This window comes from Poecile atricapillus, chromosome 1 (genome assembly GCF_030490865.1).
Source record: "Poecile atricapillus isolate bPoeAtr1 chromosome 1, bPoeAtr1.hap1, whole genome shotgun sequence".
Classification (NCBI taxonomy): domain Eukaryota; kingdom Metazoa; phylum Chordata; class Aves; order Passeriformes; family Paridae; genus Poecile; species Poecile atricapillus.
This window is the reverse complement of record NC_081249.1, coordinates 123,220,631-123,234,848: the sequence shown is the minus strand read 5'-3', so window position 1 is coordinate 123,234,848 and position 14,218 is coordinate 123,220,631. Positions and strand designations below refer to the sequence as shown.

The 14,218-nt window shown below is 34.0% G+C and overlaps 1 protein-coding gene across 1 annotated transcript in view; it reads left to right on the top strand.

Moving 5' to 3' along the window:
• ANO3 (anoctamin 3) overlaps nt 1–13,151 on the top strand; it is an 84,027-nt gene extending 70,876 nt beyond the window's left edge. Inside the window, exons 17-26 of the mRNA XM_058847459.1 lie at nt 93–129; nt 2,237–2,348; nt 3,520–3,577; nt 4,982–5,079; nt 6,543–6,688; nt 6,796–6,948; nt 7,647–7,794; nt 9,033–9,113; nt 9,959–10,064; nt 10,840–13,151. Of these exons, the coding sequence (XP_058703442.1) occupies nt 93–129; nt 2,237–2,348; nt 3,520–3,577; nt 4,982–5,079; nt 6,543–6,688; nt 6,796–6,948; nt 7,647–7,794; nt 9,033–9,113; nt 9,959–10,064; nt 10,840–11,022 (1,122 nt within the window). The 3' untranslated portion in view covers nt 11,023–13,151. The remainder of the gene's footprint in view (nt 1–92; nt 130–2,236; nt 2,349–3,519; nt 3,578–4,981; nt 5,080–6,542; nt 6,689–6,795; nt 6,949–7,646; nt 7,795–9,032; nt 9,114–9,958; nt 10,065–10,839) is intronic.
• Nucleotides 13,152–14,218: the final 1,067 nt, after the last annotated feature.

The following is a 14,218-nucleotide window of genomic DNA, read 5'->3' as shown; positions in this document are numbered from 1 at the left end:
ACCTTGATGCTTTTGATGCTTGTTTTCATTTTAGATTTGCCATCACATCAGCCAGGATGTCCAACACTTACACCATTTAATTTCTGTTTTAGGTATATGAAAAGGTTGCCTATCTCCTGACAGACTTAGGTATGTAGGTCTTTACCCATTGTATGGTTCTTGATGGCTGTGGCATATACCTTTATAGTATACTTATTTACCTTTAAAGAAGTGTTTTGAAAACTTCATTATGAAATATATTTTTGGCATTTCTCTAAGAAAGTGAGAAATAACAGAGGAAAAAAACAAATTATTATTTCGCTGAGGTAAAAAAATAAAACTAAGGAATTTATTCTTATACCTCTGCTTTTAATGTTTCATAGTATACATTGAAAAACAGTAATCTTATTTCGGAACAAAAGCCAAAACTTATTCTTTCTTATTGCGCTAAAGGGTTTTTCTCTGTTTTCTCCAAATGCTTGGTTTATTTTTTTATTATTTTTAACAAGTTAAAATTAAATCAGTTTAATCTTTCAGATCAGAAAAAAATGGGTTAAGATAAAATGAAGTTGTCCTGGATAAAAATGTTAAGTCATGAATTTTAAAGTAGCTCCATTTCTGTAACATTAAAATTTTATACTGAAGCTTCTAGTTATGATTCAATCACAGATATAAAGCTTTCTAGCTAATAGAAAACAAGAAAGCAAAGACAGAATTTAAGATCTCTGGCTGTGTCAATGTATTTATGTTTAGTGTTTCATTTTACATGCTCACTTTAAACCCATGTCAAATTATGCAAGTGATCTTGTCTTGGTTAAGTGCCACCTGGCTGCTTAAATTCCACAGATCCCTCTTTTAGTTAAAGTATAAACGAGGTGCTCAAAACTTTATAGTGCTTCAGGTAACAGGCAGTAGAACAAGCTAGAAAAATCCAGAATTTATAGTCAACTTACTCAAATTATTAAAATATTTGAAAGTATTTCTTCATATCAAACCTATTTCTATTATTTTTAAAATATTTTGGATTGTTGCACATCACAGAATGGGAAAGAAAATAATTGTTCAAGTGTATAAGCAGTTTTTTCCCAAAATACATGAATTTTTTTCAAAAATGATTTCTTGAATTAAACATAATGGAGCATTAAGTGTTCATTAAGTGGATTTAGATGTTTCAGACATGTAGCTCATTCTTCTTGCTAAGGTGTTTTACATCAGAAAAGGAACCCTTCTGGGAACAGCTGTCCATGTGTAAAGCTAGTATCCTGGGTATTTCTATCCAAATTTAGTCATCATTACACCAGAGTAGTTACAAATTTTAACTGACAAATCCAGGCAGGTTAGGCTTACAACTCATGTGCTTTACAACTCCTGTGCTTTATAACTTTTACCAGTGTACTATATTCCAACTTTGATATTTCTATCAAAGATGGGTTTTCTGAAAATTAATTTGTAAACATTATCACTGAGTTCTAATTCAGACATGATGTCCTACAAACCTTAAGGACAGATATCCAAGGCAGTGCAGACGCACACAAAAACACTTGTACACAAAAACACTTGTAGCCCTACTGGACATTTCTACATTTCTTTCTAAAAGAAGTCAAGAAAGAACCTCTGTCCTTTCCTCACTGAGTTATGAACTGTTTGGCACTCCACAAGCATTATGAAAGGGAAGGCTTGAGGATGAAGTAATTAATGAAGTAATTACTGGAGTATTTAGAAGTTGAGAAGTGTGGATGAGAGATCAACTGGCTTTTAGTTGACTTTTTCACCTCTGCTTCCCTTGGCAACCCCCATCTATTGCTCCACTGATTCCAAGTGCTTTCACGTTTTTTGGGGGGGTTGGTTGGTTTAGGGTTTGTTTGTTTGTTTGGGGGTTTTGTTGTTGCTTGGTTGGGTTTTGTGGTTTTTTGTTTGGTTTTTTTTGTGTTGAGGTTTTTTTTTCCTTTGAATCAAGATACCTTTAATCTTAAGATAAAAAATTCACACTAGTTTCCAAATGTTTTCATGGAAGTGAAACAGGTTTCTTCCCATAGTATTATGATTTATTCTGAACCAAGGGGCTTCTGTCTTCTGTTTATACATAGAAACAATATAGTCTGAGCTGGGGCAATGAAAAGGAATCAATTGCAACATGATGGGGCACCATGACTTAAAACCATCGCTTGTTTTGTTAGTGTTGATTGATTTGTGAGCAGACTTATGCATAACTCAATTTCATTTTTGTTTATATAATGTATATTGTGTCTTTCTGAAGAGCACCCTAGAACAGAATCTGAGTGGGAAAACAGCTTTGCCTTGAAAATGTTCCTTTTCCAGTTTGTCAACTTGAACAGCTCCATCTTCTACATTGCCTTTTTTCTTGGCAGGTAAGTTATCTCTGCCAGGTGCACTTAAAAGAAAACTTGCACAGAACTCAAAATCTTCACAGATTTTGTAAATTTGAAGAAAAAACAGTGACAGTTTGAACTGTAAGGTTTAGATACAAGTTGGTTTCTGGGCATAATTACAACACTAAATATTTCCAAATGTAAGGAGGGGTTTACTTATGAAACTAGAGAGTAAAATGTTTACTTATGAAACTAGAGAGTAAAAATTCTACTTTTTTATGAGGTGTATGTGACTGCCCTGCTAAATAAGAACTCAGAACTTTTGAAAATGCAATCACTTCCTAGATGTGGGTCTGTATTTAGCCCTGTGTTAATAAGCTTTATTAATATTTTTTTGTTTGTTCCCATTCAGTTACATTTCCAAGAATGCATTTCTGTAAATAGTAAATATTGTCTGGCAAATCTTACACAAGAGTAGGAAGCAAAACTTCTGTCTCCAATTTTTGTGTGTATCTTCAGCTTAGAGCATGAGATACAGCCCAGATCTAACCTTACTTCATCTTCAGTTCAATTTTTTTATGGTCACACTTACCATTCCCACATAACCTGCAGAATGTTTCATGTTATCTTCTATAAAGTTTTATAGTATAATTTCAGTTCAAGATGGTTTGGAAAAAAAACTAACACGCAAAGAAACAAAAAAGCCTAGTAAAGACTATTGGTGATAATCTGCTTGTTGCATTCAGTGGTCTATTTGCCATACAGTATCAAAATTTGTTTGTGTCTTCCTCTCTCCTGTATGTAATAGGACAGGCATGGGTTTCTTTCTCTCTTTTATGACTTTCATTGAGGTCATCAAGATTGTTTTACAAATCCAGTGTACACTTCACCTTGGCAAGCAGATCCCTGTGCTGCAGTTAATTCCTATTAATTGTAATGGCTTGCTTATCTTCTTAGAAGCAGGTTAGATTTTGAATATCTAACATCTAAAATCTCTGAAGCTAAGATTTTTATTCAGGACATAATAAAAGTTTAGGATCACTTGTCTTTGTTTGCATTCTGAAACTTCCATATCCTATGGACACACCAGATTTAAGCCTGTGTGATTTATTCTGTTGATATTTCTTGAACTCAGTGGATGTTTTGAAACAACCACTGATACAGGGTGTTCCTGGAATGTCCACTGAGAAACAGAAATCTTATTTTCCAGATTTGCAGGCCGCCCGGGAAAGTACAACAAGCTTTTTAACAGATGGAGGCTGGAAGAGGTAAACAATCCTGTTTTGTGTTCCTGTGATATTTCCATGAGTAAAAAGGAAATGGCTGAATCCCAGTTTAAAGATTTTATTCCAAATGCAGAAAATACTAAATTCTTATTTATAGCAAAGGATAGGATACATGGGTTTTTCCTTCTGTGTTCGCCACTGTGCTGAGTGACTCTGCCCAAGAACACAAGTTCTTTCTGCCTCTGTCTTAGGGAAAAACCATCAGGAATAGTCCCTTACCTCACAAGCACTATGAGTCCTACAAGATTGGAATCACCTGGTACCTGGAATTTTTGGATAGAGGACATAAATATAAAGTCATCAGCTTTTTAATCACCTTTATAAATTTCTGTCAGCACAGAAAAAAACATGGATGTGTTGGAATGGGTCCAGAGGAGGGGCACAAAATGAATCAGAGGTCTGGAGCATCTCTCCTGTGAAGACAGGCTGAGTTGGAGATACTCAGCTTGGAGAAGAGAAGGCTCCAAGGAGACATTATTACTGCCTTTCAGTACTTAGAGGTGCTTATAATAAAGAAGGGGGCAAACTTTTAGTAGGGTCTATTGAGACAGGGCAAGGGTTAATTATTTTAAACTTAGAGAGGCTAGATTTAGACCAGGTTTAGGAAAAGTTTTTGGGTTTTTTTTTTTTGGGACAGGTTACCTAGAGAGGGGATGGATGTCTTATCCCTGGAAACATTCAAAGTCAGGTTGGATGGCACTCATCTAATTGAAAATGGCAGTACTTATTGCAGGACTAGGTCATCTTAAGGGGTCCTTTCCAACCCAAACTAATCTATAATTCTATAGAATTCTAAAAGAAGAAAAATAATATTTTCAAAATTTAACTTGAATGTTAGAATTGCAACCCACCAGTATGCTGAAGTTTCCTCTTTTCTCTGAAAAACAGATTTCTTCAACTGAAACTTGGTAGCCACAGAGTAAAATAGCATATCTTTGTAGTCCATTAATTCAAAAAAAATGGTTCTGTAATTACTTAACATTTTAATATGGCAGTACATATATATATGTGTGTGTGTGTGTATAAAACATATCAGTACCAGAAATTTTGCTAGTAAATCTCTCCTTAGGCTTAGATTATTGCAAATGAAATATTGCTCCATTTTTCTGAAATGAGTAAGTGCTTACTGGTCTAAGTGAAATGGTCTATATCATTTATCATATATCTGTCACACAAACATTTATATTAGGCAATATGATCTAATATCTAACAATACGTCTAAAGGTCTGTTAATATTTATTTTATTAACATTTCTTTTAATATTTCTGCAGATGGAGATTAGTATTTTTCACCACACATACTTAATACTTTTTATTTTCACTCTGAACAAATAAAAATAAAGGAATTCTCTGATTTTAGTTATTGATCTCTTTCACTTCATTTCAGTGTCATCCTAGTGGCTGCTTGATAGATCTGTGCTTACAAATGGGAGTTATTATGGTTTTAAAGCAAATGTGGAACAACTTCATGGAACTAGGCTATCCGTAAGTTCAGATGTTAAAGTTCATTTTAAAAACAGTAAATACATGTTAGCATGATTCAGTGACAAGGAGAAATGGTTATATGTTAGGAGGATGTTTTCACTCATTGCACCTCACATATTGTCACTTTATTCCCAAGGAAAGCATTAACTTCTGCTTTAAGATAAAGCTTCTTAGGATATGTTAGACATCTAAATTGTTTATTATGATTTCATTTTCCATAATATAGAGGTGTTCAGCCTCTGAAATGCCTAATGAGCTAAGAGTCTTCTCTTGGAACTGGAAGAATGTATTTCCAGTAAAATATTGATCATTGAAGTCTCAACCTTGAAAAAGAAACTTCTAATTGAAGTCCCAATTATCAAATATGTTAGAAAGGATTTTGCTCACAACATGCAATTCCAATTGTTCTGCAAATGAAGGACCATGTACTGTATATTGTGGAATGAGGATTTTTGAAATTGAGAAGCCCACTTGAGCTGCCAGGCTTCCTGTCTTCTCAGCCAAGCAGGATGTTAACTTTGTCTAAAATTTATTTTAGAATATGTTTATATTCTGTTATGGAAAGAAATGTTTTGTTTGTACAAAACCATTGTTTGCAACAAATTTGTCTTTCAGTAACAAGAGAGATCAAAAGCCAAACACTAAATTAGCTTGAGAAAAAAGAGAAGCCTTTTTATAAAAATACTTACAAGAAAGTTATTTCCCACCTTTAGTCTCTTCCATAATTTCTAGAAATAAATAGTAGTCTTTAGTTGGTTCATGTCTCAGTACTGGATAATATCTTTAATTTAAATAACAGTTTAATTCATGAGCCTACTATCTCCTTAATATTTATAGGTACTTTGTGGAAAGATCTCTGCACAGCTTTATGAAGAATAGTCTTAAATATTTCCACCTTTAGCATTCAGCAACACCTTTTTAAATGCTTTTTCCTGCTTTAAGAAAAGGAATATTCTGTAGGCTATCTAAACCTTTAGGTTTGTTCAAAAATATATGTATTCTACTCCTCAGTGTATTTTAGTATGGCATTCTTACTGAGTTCTGCTAACGTGGTTTGTCTTTTACGGGATTGAAGATAAAACATTATTTACTTTTTAGTGCTCTTGCTATGTGTGATTTCTTTTTCTTGGTGGTTATTTTTAAAAAAATTATTTAGTCATCCAGATAAATCCTACCAAAAAAAAAATGTCTATTCAAGCAAGTTCCGTATTCTAAAAAGCTTATTTGTACAATGCCAAACATGCTACATTAAAGACATAATTAAAATTATAATGCAGAATTTTGAGATCTTTTTTAAGTTCTTTGCATTGTATCTGAGATGATATTGTCAAATTTTCCATAAAATACCTAATTAATCATCCAGATGCTGTTAAAAATAGGCCCACTTATTTTAAAAGAGTATCAGAACGTATTTTAATTATCTGAGCAGATACATTCATTAATACTCTCTTTATCCAATAAAGTTTATTACAGAATTGGTGGTCACGACGCAAAATGAAGAGAAGAGGGCAATCAATGGAGAATAAAATTTCTCTACCTCAGTGGGAAAAAGATTGGAATCTGCAACCTATGAATCTCCATGGTTTAATGGATGAATATTTAGAGATGGGTGAGCAAATTTGGGAGGTGCTGGTTTTCTTCAGAAAACAGAACTATGTTGCGTGTTAAGAGAATTTTTTGAATTTACAATTTCTAACCATAGAAATTCCTGTCTAGTTTTACAGTTTGGCTTCACCACCATTTTTGTTGCTGCCTTCCCACTGGCGCCTCTCCTGGCACTGCTGAACAATATCATAGAAATCAGGTTAGATGCATACAAGTTTGTCACGCAGTGGCGAAGACCTATGCCTGCAAGAGCAACAGATATAGGTGAGAGAACCTGCTGGCTGTCACTGTCAGGAATCATCTCTTTGTATTTTATCTTTTTTTATTTCTTTTATCTTTTATTTTCCTCTTGAAAACACTTTAACCCCTGAAGTATTTAATGTGTCAAGATGGTAACATGACCAGCAGGTTTCAGTGACATCTTTATTTTTAGGCTACAAAAGGATAGTTGCTTTTGCTAAGGGGATTCCTCAAGTTTGTTTCCCATTTACAATAAGGAATCATAATAGTTTTAATATTGAAAACAGGCAAAAAGTATTTCAGGCTTCTGATTTGTGAAACGCTAGGTCTAAAATCAATTGAATTTAGAAATTAAATAAAAGGACTGAGTTAACTTTTAATTTAAAATTGAGCTAAATAAGAAATCTCTTTCCAGAATCTCCTATTTGGAGATTTTAATTGTATCGTTATAACAAAAAACTATGGTTATGCCTTTGTTGGTTAGCTGTATCTTCTCAGCAGGTTGTGCCCTGTTGTAAGATTTCATTTGGGTGGTGTGGGTGGTGGCTGGAGTGTGGGGACACGGCTTAATCTTGACTAATTTTTCTGTCTCATAACTCATTCTCAATAAGAAAGGAAAGCTGTATGACTAATAATGACTTTATTATCACTAGTATGACTTTATATGCCTTAATGTGACTATAAAAAACTGACTGCTTTGTTTAAATTTCTCTCATTTCTAGGTATTTGGTATGGAATTCTGGAAGGAATCGGTGTTTTGGCTGTCATCACCAATGCCTTTGTTATTGCCATTACTTCTGATTACATTCCACGTTTTGTCTATGCATACAAATATGGTCCCTGTACAGATCAAGGGTACAGACAAGAAAAGTAATTAGGATATTCTTTATATATACATATATTTTTCAATGGAAGCACTATTGCTCTATTTCTATAATAGCATAGATACATTTCTGGAAGCACAATTTACCATTGTATTTCTATGATAACATATATCAGATACATTTATTTTACATCTCTGCAAACCTTCACAGATGTGAAATGCAAGTAAGTCAGCCATTCCAAAGAGTTTGCAAAGTAGCTAGATTTATAAGTGGAAAATCATGTCTTCCCTTCTGAATGCAAACAAAAAAGTTTGTACATTCCATCAGTTTCCGTATCTTTTCTAGGTAAGCTTTTCTTCTTTTCTGCACTAGGTCTATACTGTTTTCTCCCAGTACATTCTCAAACACACTTATATGCTCCCAAAAACAGAGATTTACTCTTCCTGAGCTGTCACAGGAAAAGAGAATTTATGGACAAAAATAATGAGGTGGGATAGGATGAAAAGAAACAGCATTGGAAAAATATTAGTGCTTAATGCACACTACCCATTTAAGAGAGAACTATGTAATTCTGTTTCTTCTTTTGCCAGTAGTGATTTGAGGTATTACAGCAAACCTGAAGATACAGATTATAAAAGGTTTTCTCATGCATCTTTCTTTATTTTTCAAATGTGCTTTAGTTAAGTTACAAGACATGTTTCAAAGAAGATAGGATGTTTTACATGTCTGTGGTTTTCAAGCAACAGCAAAAATTCACTCCTACAGTCATAAATCAATATATTTACAGGACTTCTGTAATTTATAATAATAATTTTTTGTCTTTAATATAACTGTTTGGAATATATAATTTTACTGCTGGTGAAAACTCACAAAACTTGTTATTTTTTTCTTTATGCTGCATTATTGGTAGCTGATTCTGCAGAGATGTTAAATTATTCTGCTGTCTGGATTTCTATCCATCTTTCCAAGTTCAGTCATTTTAGGAAACAGCTAAAAACACTGTAGCAACTATTTTTGGTTTATATCTCCCAGTAGATAAGAAGCAGAACCATAAGAAGTGCTGCAAATAGACTTTTAAACAGCACTACACCTGAAACAGACGTTAATCTTTGTTTTCCAATAAGCTTTAATTCTCGGCATGAAACTTTAGAATTACTTTTGTCCTGATAAGCAAATAAAGTATTATGCTCAAAATATCTGATAGCAGAGTATGTTTACATGCAGGATGTTTATTATATAACCAATTTATGAAGAAAGTGCTGCCCATGTGGCTTTTTCTTTCAGATGCTTAAAAGGATATGTCAACAGCAGTTTATCAGTATTTGATTTGAGTGAACTCGGGATGGGATACTCAGGATACTGTAGGTATGTTTCAGTGCTCTCACTTATTCTTGTAATGCAGGCATGGATATTAATGCAGACAGTAAATTAAAAGTGCTGAAATTGCTGGCATTTCTTTTTTGCCTGTAAAAGCGTTGGAGTTCATGTTTGTTCCACATGGAAGCCTCAGGTGAAAAGAGTGTGTGGTAGGATACACTACTAACATATTGGAAATCTGTGTTTGAAGTTTTTGCAGGACTCATGCAAGTCATTATCTTTCATGTCTCTATGAGTTATTTAATTTTAAAGTTTTACCAGCTGTCAAGAAGGGTAAAAATTCTCATTTCAATTTTGTTAAGCATTCTGAAGTCAATTAATTAAAATACACAATTAAAATTTTTGTTACCTCGCTAACCCAGGTTGAGATTGCAAACAGTTATACAAGATGAATACAAGAAATACAGCATAAAAATGAAATATGACATGAGTGCACTTCTGTTTTCAGTCTTCTGCAGTTTTGCAGTAAGTTAATTAGAACTTAAATTAGAATCATATTTCATTTATGCAGACTTTGTCTGGAGAATATCAAATGCTTATGAGCAAAGACAAGAACCAATTCAGAATCAACATACTTAACACTCCAGCTTTGTAACAATAAAAGGAACTGTTTGCTCTGGATGTTTGGAAGCAGAAAGTACTGTTTAATAAACAAATTTATTTAATAGCCTGTATTCTGGACAGTTCCTCTCCCTTTCTGTTTAATACCTCTTGAAGTCTGCTTTCACTTCAATTTCTCTCCTTTTAGCCAGACCTGGGATGAGCTAGAGACCACTTGACCATGTCTAGGTTTTTGGGCAGGGTAATTTACTGGGTTTCTCTTTGCTTTGCAGGTACAGAGACTACAGAGCCCCACCGTGGAGTTCAACTCCATATGAATTCACTTTGCAGTTTTGGCATGTCCTGGCAGCAAGGCTGGCCTTCATAATAGTATTTGAGGTTAGTTGTGGGAGGGAACAAGTCCTTTCTACTTCTTAGAAATCTGAGTTGGTACTTTACAGTAGTCCTGTCCAATAAGTGAATTGCCTTTTTAATCAATTGTTTGTTCATTACTGTCAAGAGAGAGGAAAAAGAAGTGTTCCCCAAACTGTTGTCTATCAGCTGCTTCAAACTGAATTGACAGAGCATGCACTTACTGTAGAGCTCCTCTAAAATCATATTTCCTTAACAGTCATACATCATGTTGGTTCCCTGCCCAATCTTTCCTATTTTATTGAAAAAGAAAAAATGCAAGTTTTGTGTATACTAGGCACAGTTGTTACAAGATAGAGAATCTGTTTCAGGAAAATGATAAATAATCCTAGATGAATATAAAAGTAGAAAAATATATACTAAGTTTGAAGAACATAATGCATGCTACCCAGGAATCTGATTACCTATTTCTTTTATAAGCCCTGAACAAAGACTGCTTGTAGGTAGCATTTGCATTTGTTGATCAAACTAGCATATCCTGTAGTCACATCTTCATTTAAGTCATTAACTCTACCCTTTAATTTTTGATTAAATTTTGATTTGATTTTAACATTTGCCCATCTCTTTTAGATCACTCATTTACTCCCATATGAGTGTTTTTATTTAAAAAAAAGGAGTTGCTTTTCAGTCACTAATTGAATCTCAGTTCCAGCTTTGCCACAGACTTTTAGGCTCTAAAGTGTAGACCTACAAAGGAATACTTATTGATACATTAAGCAATTGTTTTTGTTTTTCTTTTCAGCACCTTGTTTTTGGAATAAAGTCCTTCATTGCCTACCTAATTCCAGACATACCCAAAGACTTGTGTGACAGAATGAGAAGAGAGAAATACTTAGTCCAGGAAATGATGTATGAGGCTGAACTGGAACATTTGCAAAGAGAAAGGAAAAAGAATGGGAAACAGTATCACCATGAATGGCCTTAGTCACCACCATACAACAAAAACACTTTGAAAATGGAGAGTGAAGTGACAAAATGAAGTCAGTCTGGCATCTGTGTGAGATTTGGTGGTGGTGTATATATGTTCTTGCTAGGCTGTACAGTTGCATACTTCAGTGGGCACTGAAAAATAGATGTTTGCAATGATGACAATAAAAAGCCTTACCTCTAGCTGGTCTATTATGAGCTCCAATCACAATTGGCATTCAGAAATGTGCAGACAGATTAAAAATCTGGACACTGTTTTAAAAAAAGGCAATGGATTTTCATGCTGTTTATGAAGATACTATCAGTATGATGAAAACAGCAAATTACCTGTGAACATATAGAATAAGGGCATGACTAAAACCAAGTTATGTGATATTGACTACTTGTACAGCTTCTGATTGCTCAGCTCCATCTGTAATGCCTCTAAAGAACAGAGCAGTTGTTGCCTTTGTGGCCATGACTTGATCTTTCAGGCTTACTGTTTTGTCAGGTTTGTCCTAGTCTCTTGTTGAGATTGTGGATGTGGTCCTACCCTAAAAAAGGGGTCTGTGGCTGCTAAATATATACTATGCAGTTTGAGATTTGCACATCAGTGTCATTAATTTATCCATCTAGTTGAAAACCAAAAAGTCCAAATTCCGAAAGAAAACAGCAGCGCTAGGTGAATGTAATTTTCTATTTGAAAATTACACAGCTGTTGAGTTGAGTTTCCACTTTCGTGTGTGGAAAGGCCATCTCCACACATTTGCAGGGTGAAAGAACTGTCATTTCCATGCTAACTGTGTTCCTGTTCCTCTTGATCAGTCTGAGCAGTGATTCCATGACTTCACAGAATGCTAACTTGAAATACTCCCATGCAGTGCAAATGACTTTCTCTTCAAAATACAATTATATCTTTATAGTATGCAAGCTTCTGCAGATATATATGAGATATGCAGTATAACATGTGGCTTGCTTGTTCAGGGAAGGAGAAGAAGAGCAAAGTGTAACAATGTTCTTCTTATTCTAATAGTAAATGTTGCAGTAATGTACACTTTTATTGGCCTAAATATGTCATGACATTGGAGCTGGATACAGGCAAATATGTATACAGATTGTATATAAATGCGTACACACATTGTGGTTACTCTTAGATTTATTATTATTATTATTATTATTATTATTATTATTATTATTATTATTAGTATGCCTTCTTACACTTGGGGGGGATTTTTTCGATAAAATCACTACAAAAGTAGATGTTCATTGAAGAATCAAATTTCAGTTTTTATGTGCAAACAGCATACTGCAGTGTTGCTTGTGCTTAATAGTTACATTCTGGTGATGAAATTGTCTGTCACTAACATTTCATAATACAGGAAAAGTACTTAATGGTGAAAAAAGTTTGAAGGGATACCTTGCAGGGAAGGGAATGGATAAACAGAGTTACAGTTGTTCTGTTTCTCTTGTACAATTTTAAATAATGCATCTCTATATTGGATGAGAAAAATCTGAAAAACAGAGTCAGCAAAGCACAGTAACCACAAAATCTACAAATTTTGACATTATTTTTAGGGATAAAGCTACAACAAAATCACTGCTGACAGATATGGCAAGACCTGAATTTTCACTATTTACATTATCCTGTTAAATTAAAAAGTGTGATTCCAGTACTCACTTGCATTTATTAGCACAATAATTTTATTTTGTTTCACTGAAATTAATTTCAAGAGCCCATCAAAGTGGGTAAATAGGATCTGGATTGTATCCAGAGAGCTAACATCAGACTTTTAATTTCTTCAGTTGTTTCACCACATTAATGAGATTTCTGGGTTAATTTCAGCTCTGTTACCAGACAAGGCACTCGTAGGACTGTCTGTAGTACTGCATGAAAGGAGGCAATAAATATGAAGATCTGGTCCAATCAGATACATTACCCATACATTCTGTGATAAAGGATTGATGGAACTCAGCTTGCCAGATTTTGGAAAGGCTGTTTTGTTCCTTCATTTGTTCCTTCATACTCTGGGTTGTGCATTAAGTTCCTCAAGAGTCAACATCAGAAAAAAAAATTACTGCACTCTCCTCAGTGTGAATAGAATCACAACATTTTATTTAATTTATTGTCTCTCTGTCTCCTTCTGTGGATTGTCAAGCACTGTTTAACAGAATTAACCCTGTGTCACAGTTTTTGTTTCTGTGCCACCTAGTGATAATATTTCAATGCTTCAGAAGGTCACAGATGAGCTCTTTTTAATATTTTCTCTAAAAACAAAATGTCTTGGCTGGCCCAAGTTATAAAGTTATGAAGTCATATACAGGGTAAAAATCAGGCAAAAATTGAAAATATTATTTTATACTTTTTTGTTTCTGCTATTGATATTGGCATGTGTCAGTACATACCTAGGCAAGTTCCAATTTGACTTGAAAAACCACATTAATTTTTTTTTTTTGCATTTGAGATTTACATATATATCTATATTATGATTTTTTTCGACACTGGAATATAGGAGTATATGAAAGGCAAGTGTGTAGGTCTGAAATGGTGCATTTTATGCACTGGAAAAGCACAAGAAAATTGGAAAAACACTCTGTGTGTCCTTTACTTTTGGAGGACATCAACAATGTGTAAAGGTCTTGCCACTGTCTTGCCATTTGCTTAAGCTGAGAAACCTTTTTGCTCGACTTTGCTTGTGCTGTTTTCATGGACTGCACATTATTTTCCTAAAGAATAATGCACACACTGTCCTCAGGAATAATGTATTTTTTGAATGGTGAATGATCTTTTCATATTCTAAATATTGTCTTTTCAAAAAATGACTCGTATGACTAGACTGTGCATGCAGGCTGCATTTGTGAAATTTGACAAAGCTTTAGAACCTCAATTTGTGCAAAAATGCTTTGGATCATTGCAGATCTAATCTATGAAAACTTTGCTCTATGCATGCGCCCTTGGAGAGACTGCATGAGCAACTGGATTTTTTATATATAAAGTATTTGTTCAAAATGTGTTATTCTTAAAAAAATTCTGCATCTTGATTCAGACAAAAGAAATTTCCATTTCAGAGATGGCACAAAGTCCAGATACGTGATATACACCTAATTTCTTATGACATTTTATTCTAAATTTGTGCCTACTGTGTGAGATCTGAATTTTGGTGAATAAAAGAAGGAAAATAAGAATTCTGTTTTATTGGCCATCCTAATGAGAGGTT